Source organism: Lotus japonicus, chromosome 3 (genome assembly GCF_012489685.1).
Source record: "Lotus japonicus ecotype B-129 chromosome 3, LjGifu_v1.2".
Classification (NCBI taxonomy): Eukaryota; Viridiplantae; Streptophyta; class Magnoliopsida; order Fabales; family Fabaceae; genus Lotus; species Lotus japonicus.
The window spans coordinates 67,937,164-67,949,185 of record NC_080043.1 but is presented as its reverse complement, the minus strand read 5'-3'; the positions used below and the strand labels follow the sequence as shown (position 1 = coordinate 67,949,185).

At 36.7% G+C, this 12,022-nt stretch overlaps 2 protein-coding genes across 2 annotated transcripts; one reads left to right on the top strand and one right to left on the bottom strand.

Moving 5' to 3' along the window:
* The first annotated feature begins 1,888 nt into the window (after positions 1-1,888).
* Positions 1,889-3,047, top strand: LOC130745444 (uncharacterized protein At4g04775-like). The gene is made up of 2 exons (XM_057597711.1): positions 1,889-2,450; positions 2,550-3,047. The coding sequence occupies exons 1-2, from the start codon at positions 2,226-2,228 to the stop codon at positions 2,892-2,894; spliced, it is 570 nt and encodes a 189-aa protein (XP_057453694.1). The 5' UTR covers positions 1,889-2,225; the 3' UTR covers positions 2,895-3,047.
* Positions 3,048-8,163: 5,116 nt separating this feature from the next.
* LOC130744570 (aspartic proteinase CDR1-like) lies at positions 8,164-9,959 on the bottom strand. The gene is made up of 3 exons (XM_057596743.1): positions 9,956-9,959; positions 9,062-9,870; positions 8,164-8,355 (listed from the first exon to the last, which is right to left on the bottom strand). The coding sequence occupies exons 1-3, from the start codon at positions 9,957-9,959 to the stop codon at positions 8,164-8,166; spliced, it is 1,005 nt and encodes a 334-aa protein (XP_057452726.1).
* Between the last annotated feature and the right edge of the window lie 2,063 nt (positions 9,960-12,022).

Genomic DNA, 12,022 nt, shown 5'->3' with positions numbered 1-12,022 from the left:
ATTACAATACAGAAAGAGTTGCTGCAGCTAGTAACACGACCTCCAAACGGATTAAAAAGAAGAATTAAAATGGACTAAATCTCTTGGAAAGTCAGCTCCTCTCTTCGCTAATCTGTCAGCTTCAGTGTTTGCTTCTCTAAAAATATAATTAACTCTAAGGCATCGCACCTCCACCATCCACAAGTCAATTTGGTTTAGCACATTCAGTAGTTTCCAAGGCCTGTTGCTTCTATTATTGACTCATCCTACTTCTAAGGAAGAGTCGATCTCTATCAGTAGAAATTTGATTTGCCTGACTGCACAGAGATGTAGAGCTTCATGGATAGCCCAAACCTCAGCCTCAAACGCAAAACCCTCCCCCATGTTTTTGGAGAACAACCCCAAGATCTCATTCTTGCTGTTTCTGTAAATGCCTCCTATACCACATCGCCCCGGAGAAAACAAAAATGAAAGAAGAGTTATGAATGGTATACTTGAACATGGAGGTTGATCCACACATGCTAGAAGTCAATTCTGGGGAGTTTTTTCTGTTCTACATGCTGGAATTGTTTATATGGAAATAAAAGTTGATCCAAACATGCAAGAAGTGAACATGAGCTACTTCCTCCAAAGTGGAATTGTGGTAGCTCCGTTGTAGAGAAAGTCTTATTGTCATGGAAGAGAGACAATTGAAAGTCATTAGAGAAATTATCATTAGAAAGGCTAGAAGTGGTAGAAGAAATAAGTCTTATTGTCATGGAAGAGACAGTAGAAAGTCATTAGAGAAATTATCATTAGGAAGGCTAGAAGTGGTAGACTGTAAATGCATTTGAATGAGTATGTATAACTCGAATTAAGGGCATAACATGAGAGTTAATTGTAGTACTATGATTAACTTTATAGAACTCAAAGAACTGCCATTAGATTTTAAGGGAAATTGGAACTCATGAATTTGAACATCCCTAGAATGTTACATTGCTATTTTTCACCATACTAAGATAACTTTGTGATTTGGGCTAGTCAATGAACACATGTAGAGTATACTTCACACACACACACACACACACACACACAAATAACATGGAGTATACTTGAATTCTAATTTAGGTTTGTTGTACGACCTCAATAACCAAAGGCGTGAAACATGTGATATGTTGGCTGTATATGACACAAGTTCAGGAGAGCTATTGTTGTTCATAGAAGGAGAATGAAGCCTATCTATTAACTATACATTTTTTTTTTATCAAAAGAGATGAAACTACTTTTCCCCTGCTATCATAAAAGGAGTGTCCTATAGAAGCATAATGGCAAAACACAACCATCAAGAAATAACTATTTTTTTCTTACACTATACAAGGTTTGTCAACATAAAATTCCACTAGAAGCTTAAAGAATGAGGTTAACTGTATTAGCGTGTGTTTTGGTAAATTAAAAACTTCCATTTCCAAGATTTGGAAAATTTATTTGGGCTTTACAAGAATGAGAACATGTAAGGAAATTTTTCCATCAGTTTTGTTCAATGGAATTTGATCAAACATAATTGTATTGTATGTTTGGAATCGCGCGGGAAAAACTCATATGCGTGTAAAAACTTACGTTACTAATTGTAGTTTCATAAAGAAATGTTTTCTCGTACCTCAACGGCTCGACGTCCACAACCAATTGAAAGTGACAATTGTTTCCGACATAGGAATGTTCGCAATGCTAATTGAAAGTGACAATTGTTTTATTTAAATTTGAAATTTAACCTTACCGATACCATATGATTTCTATGTGTGCCTTGAACAACCGATCTTTATAGGCTTAAATACTCTAGGGGTCCCTGAAATTGTACCCCGTAACAAAATAAGTCCCTGAAAATTTTTTTTCCGATTCCGGATCCCTGGAATTGTTTTTTTAATTAGAATAAGTCCCTACACATGTTTTTAGCCTATCTGGCATATTTTTTGCTGACTCAACATTTACACGTGGCTTTTTCATTTATTTTAATTACACATGGAATTAAAAAAACTATTTTACTTTATTTTAAATATAAATCCTTTTTTACCTAATTAACCTAACTCTAATTAAACCCACTAACCTAATTAACATAACCCTAAATTCCCAAATCAAAATCTATCAGAACTGAAAGGAAAGAAAGGAAAGTCGAAGAAGGAGAAAGAGAAGCAGAGGTAGAAGGTGAAGGAAGGAAGCGTTAGTGTTCGACGGCGGGAACGGTGGCCACAACGACTTAGGTGAACGACGCGATGACCCAGAACCAAAAGGCATGGAGCGGACACGGTGGCTCGACAACGAGGATGAACAACCAGATGTGCGAATCGACCCAGAACACACGATTCTGTGCTCGATCGTCCAGCTTCTGCACCCCATGCCCAGAGAAAAGTTGTGGTTGTGGCAAACAAGTCATTATGTACAAGTCCAATTCCAAGCTTAATCCTGGAAAGCTTTTTTGGAGATGTCCTGATTGGAAGGTAAATAGGCAGAATTGGTTTCCAAGCTTAAGCTTACAATTTCATCCTATAAATTCCCTTTGTCTACCCCTTTCAATGATCTTTTGGTATGTGTTTCAGGAAAGTAGGACCTGTGGTTTCTTTGAATGGGTCAAAGCTGAAGGTGAAGCTGAAAATGAGGCTGATAATGAGGAATCCTCTAAAGTGAATGTAGAATTGAAGAGTGTTGAGGACCTTACTGAGATGATGGACAATAAAATTGGTAAGCTGAGGGAAGAGCTGCAGGGAGACATGAAGGAAATCATGCAGAGTGTGATTGGCAAGATCATGGAAGACAAGAATGAAATGAAAGACAAGAAGATTGCCAAGTTAAAGCTCAAACTGAAAAATGAGGGCTTGAAGAGCAATGTGTTGTTGGTGTTGTTAGTTTTAGGGTGTGCTGTAGTTTTGGCAAAGTATTTCTAGGTTTGGTGATGTTGTGTAATGAACTTGAATGCAATGTCCCTTGTGTAATGAATGTAGCCATGAATGTAATGCAATCGTTTTTCAATAGCTCCTTATGTAATGAATGCTATGTTCACTTAATGAAATGAATCAGAAATGGTTGTTGGCTCCATTACTCTCTTTTGTTCCATTCAAAAGCTTTGCTCTGTTAATTTAAGACATCAGTAGTATAAATAAAGGCAAAGGGAGCCATAAACAGATCCACCACTTGTAGTACACATAAACAACAATTTAAGAGCACAAGCTTCATGCAATACTTCCAGACTTTAACATTAAGAAACATAATTCAAGTCAAGGGTACATAGAAGACAGCAAGTACCAACAACAATACAAAACAAAATGATTGTCATTAGGGCCATGCCCATTACAAAATGATATTAAGTGGTCCCCCATTAACTAAAGTAAACACTAGTCCCCACTAATACTATTACAAAAAGATAGTGGTGGTCCTGTTGTCCCATGTGCCAGATTCCCTTCTTACTTCTTTGACATCCTCCCTTTATTTCCCTGTCCTTCACTGCCAACAACTTTGGCTTTTCCTCTTCTAATTGTAGATCTAGTTGCAGCATCTTTGAAGTCATTTAGAACCCAATGGCCAATCTCATTGTCACGACCTCTCTTTCTTCCTCCTAGGCCAGACTTAGCAGCTGATCTTGTAGTGGGCTGTGATGTAGCTTTTGGTGGCTGTTGTGGTTTTGGTGGAGGTGGCTGGGAAGAAGGTCTTGTTGGATGTGGTGGTTTTCCAGCAAGTTTTGTAGGTGGCTGGGAAGAAGGTTTGCATTTAAACCTCACTCTCTCCTTATCATTCTTCTTGAACATAACTTCCTTCCCATTCAACACTGAGTGTTTTAGGATAGCTTCCTTGAACTCTGTGGTGGTAGCAAATTCCATCCCCAACTTGAACACATAGTCTTTGGTCAAATCTTCCTTCCTGAACCTTACATACCTCATGACCTTCCTCCCATTATCTTCTTCACCACTTGAGGGGTCACTAAGCAAATCATCACTGTAATACTCATTCTCCATATTATGCTCATCTCCTTTCTCATTCTCACCTTCAGCCAATGCCAACACCCTCTCTATGTTCCTCCTTGAAGGCAGTTTTTCTCTTCTTCCAGTTTCAACATTAGCATTAGTGTTTGTGTTTGGCTCATCCAAATCTTCAAATCCATCATTGGGTAAGTCCTTACATCTCTCAGTTTCACTATTTGAGATGTCAGATGCACTAGGGCTAGGACTGGACCATGAAATCCCAGAGTCAGATTCATATATGGAACAACTATCATCTTCCATTACTTGTTTGCCTTTATTAATTGAATCCTCCCTCTGCCTCAGCTGGTGTCCCTCTTCATTCATCACAGAAGCAGGTTTTTCCACTGGCATTTCAACATTCATAGCAGCAGCAGGTTCTTCTTCCACTGGCATTTCAACATTCACAGCAGCAGCAGGTTCTTCTTCCACTGGCAACTCCACTGTATGTTCAAGGTAGACATCCACCTGCCTTACCCCAGACTGAACATACCTTGCAATTTCCATAGCATCCTTGTCCAGGCATATTTGCTTCAGGTCAAGATCAAAGCATTCTTCTCGCCTTTTCCACCAAAGCTTATAGTGATCATCAGGATAACCAAGAAAACCCCGCACAAGGTCTCTGACACAAAAGAACGAAAACAGATCCAACTCCACTCTAGGTACTTCACATATCTGACCTCCAACATACTTCATCGGTGTGTCGGAAAACCGACCCTTGTGGTGGAAATGTATGTTGAAATACACTTGTTCCATTCCTGAAATAGCAACAAGAGCAGCTCACTATACAAAATGAAACAAGAGCAGCTCACTATACATAATGAAACAAGAGCAGCTCACTAAACAGAATGCACAACCATAGCAGCAACAACAAGTCGATATGTAACCTAACTTTTAACAGCAGCTCAAATCGTTCGAATACCGTGAATGACATACCTTGAACTTTCGATGGTTACAGTCAAAGCTTCGCTTGTCTTCACTCGCAGAAGGTTCAGGATCAGTCGTTCCTCTTCACTCTGGCTCCCTCGTGTTCGTCGTCGCTCTCCCTCTTTCCTCGAATCCTTCCTTCACCTTCTACCTCTGCTTCTCTTTCTCCTTCTTCGACTTTCCTTTCTTTCCTTTCAGTTCTGATAGATTTTGATTTGGGAATTTAGGGTTATGTTAATTAGGTTAGTGGGTTTAATTAGAGTTAGGTTAATTAGGTAAAAAAGGATTTATATTTAAAATAAAGTAAAATAGTTTTTTTAATTCCATGTGTAATTAAAATAAATGAAAAAGCCACGTGTAAATGTTGAGTCAGCAAAAAATATGCCAGATAGGCTAAAAACATGTGTAGGGACTTATTCTGATTAAAAAAACAATTCCAGGGATCCGGAATCGGAAAAAAATTTTTCAGGGACTTATTTTGTTACGGGGTACAATTTCAGGGACCCCTAGAGTATTTAAGCCATCTTTATATAACAATGTTAGCATTTAATTGGTTTCCACACACATCTACAAAAAGAAAATCAATGGTTCTTCCTAGGTACCTAATAATCTTTGGGTCCTTTGAGGTTAGTTCCTTTCTCAACCCACACATATTCTCCATTAGGAACATCATATATTCTAAAATTACATGTATTCGGAGTGTGACCTTGGAAGATACAATAAAAGTAAGTAGGTTTCTTGTAAAATGCTTTCTTCTTACGAGCATAATAACTTTATATATACTACAGATGTGACCATGATTCTATCTTGGTGAGAGTGGCGTGACTTGAAGCTGCACGGAGACCCCGTTATTCTAAATTTCCTTGAGCAAGGTGCTCAACCTATTTTTAGCACGTGCAACCATCAAACCAGAGACCAAAGCAGGGCTCGGAAACAAGGGGCGCTTCTGGTTCTGTCGGTGCTTGAAACAATTTTGTCTTCTCCATATTACTATATCTATAGGGTCAATAATTTTAATCCAGGACGTAATCCAGGGCGTGAAGAGTAAAAAAAATCTTATTTTTTTTTTCTGTGTTTTCCAATTATTTGTTTGGCCAGAATAGTCCTCCAAGTAAGCATTCCTGTTATATGTTTTTCTAGGTTAAGCACTAACAAGCATCTTTTTTTTTGTTGACCATGGTTATATGTATTGCTTGATTTGACAAAAGTGGCCTTCTTAACTCCACTAGATTTACCATGGTTAGAATACCCTAGTCCACTTCTATCATTAGCATCCCTTTGATTACTTTGTAAACTATCCAAATCATTCTTTCCTTTTTCAAAGTTACATATAACTTGGTTTAATTCCACAATTTCAGATTGGCACATGCATGGGCGGACCCACGTTGAGCTGAGGGGGTTCAACTGAACCCCCTGAAAAAAAAAATTCCTACTTACCCCCTAGTCTGATTTTTTTTGAACCCCCTGAAATTTGAAAATTGCACCCAGGTCCTAGGCCCTACTCCCCAGTCAGCACTCACTCCTCACTCTCTCTCTCTCTCTCTCTCTCTCTCTCTCTCACGCACTCACTCTCACGTTCTCATCTCACCTCACTCACGATTCACAGTTCACACCAGGGGCGGACCCACGTTGAGCTTAGGGGGTTCAATGAACCCCCCCCTGGAAAAAAAAATTCCTACTTACCCCCCTAGAGTGATTTTTTTTGAACCCCCGGAAATTTGAAAATTGCACCCAGGTCCTAGGCCCCACTCCCCAGTCAGCACTCACTCCTCACTCGATCACTCCTCTCTCTCTCTCTCTCACGCACTCACTCTCACGTTCTCACCTCACCTCACTCACGATTCACAGTTCACACCACCTGCCCACCACCGATCCACTACCGGCCGACGCACCACCGGCCACCACCACGGTACCACCAGGCCCCAGCCATCACCACTCATTCACGTTCTCTGTTCACTCCTTTCTCTCTCCCTCACGCACTCATTCAGTGTTCACAAGTGCACAACGCTGCAACGCACCACGCCACCAGTCCACCACCACCGGTGGCCGGCTGCCCAAGTGCACAAAGCCAACGCACCACCACTCTCTCTCTCTGCTGCTGTTGAAGCTTGAAGGTTAGTTAGGAATTGAATACCCCCAAATTGAAAAACCCCAAATTGAAAACCTAAACCCCCAAATTGAAATGTGAAGTGAAGGGAAATTAAAAACCCCAACTCTCTCTGTCCGCTGCTCTTGAAGCTTGAAAGTTAGGAATTGAAAACCTAAACCCCCAAATTGAAATGTGAAGGGAAATTGAAAACCCTAACTGCTAGTTTGCTACTATTTTGTTTTGCTTTTCCTTTTGCTGAATTTAGTTTGTGTATATGAAATTGAAGTGAAATGAGACTGGATTTTATATGAGAGTGAAATATTCCACCAACATATGACAATTGTTTTTAATTATATTTTTTATCGATGTGCTCATTTGAAAATTTTGAACCCCCTGACCCCGGGGTCCTGGATCCGCCACTGGGCACATGTTAAGCAATCATTTTGAGCAAACACTTTAGATTTAACTTCATCTAATTCTTCTTGCATGCGTTTATATTTACCCTCTAGAGATGTTATAATTTTCTTTTGTTTAGCATGTAACTTAGAGAATTTTAAGAACTCATCATGCAATTCATCAAAAGCATTTTACAATTCATCATAAGAATGTTTATCACTTGAGTCAAAATCACTAACCTTCATCATTATCGAAGTGATGTGAAACCATCAAAGATAGATGGGCTTGTTCTTCATTTTCAGAACTTGAGGTTGTGGTAACATCATTGTCTTCCCAAGCAATATATACTCTTCTTTGCTTTCTATCCTTCTTGCCTTTGAGTCCATTCTTCTTTTGGAGAGGGACAATCACTGTTAACATGGCCTGGTTATCCACACTCAAATCAAGTGAACTTTTTTCTTGAAGTTGATGCTTCATTCTTCTTCTCAACCTTCTTGACTTGACCTGATTTCTTAGCCATGTTTCTCTCTAGAAATTTAGCAAACTTTTTACTAGGACTTTAATATTTTCATCATCCTTTTCACTTTCAGATTGAGATTCCTCTTCTTGAGAACTATCATAATCCTTAGCTTTAGACTTCAAAGCAATGGATCTCACATTCTTTTCAAGTCCTTCTTGTTGCTCCAAATGGTTGAATTCTAATTGTTGTTCTTGAAGTTTTCCAAAGGGTGCAACTAAGGTCATCTTTGATAGACTATTCTTTTCTGAAATTGCAGTCACCTTTGGTTGTCAAGCCCTTGTCAAAGATCTAAGAACCTTCAAATTCAAATCTTTGTTAGTAAATTCTTTACCAAGAGCAATTAAATGATTAGTTAAGTGGGTGAACCTCTTTTGCAAGTCAAGAATTCTCTCTCCCGGTAACATTATAAACCAAACTTCCATTTGTGCATAGAAAGGTAAGATAACTTGCATGCATTCAAGCTAATATTGAAAGAGAAGGTTAGGCTCATAGAAAGAAAACACTTATTCCATATAAAACCTCAAAAGTTCAAAACATAAACAAGTAAGGGATCCACATCCCAAATGCTAAAAGAAACTTAGCCAAGCATGGCTAAGGTAAACATTTTTCTAACCTGAATAAGAGCCTTAAAGAAACTTCAAATCACCTTACACAAGATTAAACTTCAAAAAAACTAAGATACATAACTTAAATCACAAAATCCTATTTATAGGCAAAATTAAACGATAATAGTTGAGTCTTGTTGCATTTAAGTCCTTGGTCTAGATGTTAGAGCAATTGGGAGCATTATGGGACGAAATCTTGTGCAGCTAAAAACCCGATCTTTCATGTCTTAATTGTTCATTAGAATTGAGGTTTGATAGTTACAAAGATGCTTTGATGGTGTGTTCAATGTGAACCCCTCATTTATGACACTCGAAGGAGAAATTCCATTGTCCATGGAATCAAATTTATGAAGAATGGAAAGGGTTGAAGGAGAATGAAGGCAAAAGGGTTTCAAAAGTTAGCAATAATGAGCAAAAGAGTTTTTGGGAGGAGTAATAAGCATTGAATAAGAGGTTTTGAGCTGAAATAATTGAAGTTGATTCCCCCGGCGAGGAGGGTACGCCTGTGCGTGCACCATGCGTGCAGGCTTGAAAAAAATGCCAAACTCCTGTGCTTACGCACATGCATGCGTGCCTCCTTCTCTGATGTGCCAAAAGCATGGCTCTGCACGCATGGTGCACGCATCACCAGCAGTTGTAACGTCGTAGTTTCGTAGCAAAGACTAAATCCTAATTGAGTAGGATCTTCAATAGGATTTAGTTTAACCACATCCTTCACTATTTGTTCTAGTATGTAGTAAACATCATCTAGCAAAAAACTTATTGTTGTGCCTGAGTCAATTAAGGTATTTCCCTCTTGAATAGATCCAGAGGAAGAGTTTCCAAACTCTATTCTCTTGTTTCCCACACTAAATGCTTCCAAGATTAAGAGACCTTGGACTATGGGAGTTGAGACAGCCCCCTTTCTAGAAACAATAGCAGCATCACAAAAATTGAGTTCGCTTGAGGTGTTAGGATCTAGAAACATTGGCACCAAACAATAGGAGAACTTCCCACCAATTGAAGAACCCATTTGAGTTATTAGAGAAAGATGGCCACCTATAAGGCCAATTGTGCCGGCATTTGGCTCTGTAAACATAAATGGAAGTGTATTGTTATGTCCACATCCAATGACAATGTTTGGAAATGAGATGGGAGAGCCATTTTTGGACTTCAAAGTGAAGGTTTCAATACTAAAATCTCCTTGTGAAGTTGATTTATGACCATAGATAATGGTGTACTCACAAGTTTGCTTAGTATTATTAGAACAAGGATTAGAATCAACCAAAGACTGACATTTAGAAGAAGAGCCAGGAATGGTTCCATATGTCTTGGATTTTGTTGGATACAAAATTGGAGAGTGTTGGTTGTAACAAACTTGCAAGGTTTGCACTGCAACCAAAGAAGATTACTAACGGTATCAAGAATACCAAAGACCTTAAAAGGTGGGGTTCCAACATAAAAACTCATGTAATACCCATCAGTATCTGAGGTTGAGGTTACAGTTGGTTCAGTTGTGTTTGTTTGGACAACTACTTTGTTCAAACGATTGGCACGATTGATGGAACCACTCACAACACTTGCAACTCTTTGGAATTGTGTTTGTGAGGGATTGCGGAATGAAGATTTTGAAGAGTCATGGTGGACTACACTGAAGCCATTGTTTAGAGATTTAGTGAGAGAAAGAAGATGAAAAGCCAAAGAAGTGAATAACTGAGTGAGCACTAAGCAGTCATTTTTGTAAGAGCAAGGATAAATTATTACAACAATTTTTAGATAGAACTATTCTCATTGGTTCTTTATAAAACTACAAACTAGGAGTGTGGGTGAAAATCAATTGATCTATACATTAAAACAATATTAACTAGTTATTAATAACATCTATAGTATTTAACATATTCTTTACTAATTGTAAAAAAAAATTATGTATATCATATTTGGAAATAAAAATTAACATTATCTAAAGTAATAATAATAACAATAATCAATCTATATATATATATATGTAAAGCTCACTTGAGTTTTTACATTAAATGCATATTGTTATCATTTAATGATTCTTCTTAATATTGTTATTTTTATACTTTATTGTTATATAATTCTTGATAGTTAAAATTATCATAGAGTAATTTTTCTATTTAAATTAATATATGATAATAAATATATTAAAAACTAAATTAGGATATATATATATATATATATGACATCATATCATGCATATCATGTTATAATTATAAAAATTAATACAATAATTTAATTAAAATTATTTATCTAAATAGTTTAATTACGATTTGTGTTACTTTTTTTAACCACATGTCTCCTCTAATGAGAAAATCATGTTCTACTTGCGTGTGATGAAATTCAAATGTCTCTTATAGTGTTCGGTCCTTAAGGATCAATATTTAGGGGTTTAAAGAGTTAATTTTAACCACTAGAATATGCATAGATCAGGTAGATCGATTTGTGTTAGTAAATTTCGCTTATGATGCTTTTATAATTATTTATTGTCTACAAAACTATAAAATTTTATATTGAATGAGATAAATTATTATCTTAATTCATTTATCAACTAACTAAATTAAAATACATGCTTTTGCAAACTGCATATTAACTAATTAAATACTCATTGTATAATAAATAATATAATTTTTTATATATGTCACAAAGAATATGTTTCGGCATTAGACTTTTAATCTCACACGTCCCACAAAATTTGAACCATAAACACTGCTTTCAAGGCCAAAACATGAAAACAGTACATATACACCATTTTATAAAAGTCTTTTTACTTTCATAAAAAAGTTTACACAAAATACATACCAAGTCATTTAACTTTAATTATATATTCCCCTCCTTTTACTTATTATAGAGAGGTACTACTATCAAAAAATATGATCACTAAATGAGTTGAAAATGATTTATACTAAGCAACGTAAAACATGCTTTTCTAAAAAACTAGCGGGATTACCCGTGCCCTGCACGGGTGACTTTTGTTATTTACAATTTAAATTTCATGTAATATTATGTTTTGTATCTTTTTAGTAAATATATTTTAACAATTGTTTCAACTATATGTTCTTAATAGTGATAATTATGTATTAATCTACCACAACTTTTTACTTATAAATTTTTAATTATTTAAATATGAAAAAAAGTAAATATTTTAAATTATAAGACTTAAATTCACTCAAATTTTTATATATGCATTAAATCAGTATTTTAATTTTTTTATACATGTTTAATTATTAATATTTGATTGATTATTTTTCATATCAATGTTTCTATTTATAATAGCAATAACACTAATAATAATATATATATTTTGATTCAAAATGTTTGGTGAATGTGCATTTCCTTAAGGGATTTCGCCTAGGCTTCTGGTCCGAGTTCGATCCCCTCTAAGGGAAAATATAATACACTTGTGGTCAGGGACATTACTACCGTATCACGAGCCAGATTAGTCACGTGGGGCTCTTTTCCCCCGTGGTGACTGGTGGCCAAAGGACAAAAAAAAATGTAACAAAAAAATGAAACCCCACTTCTA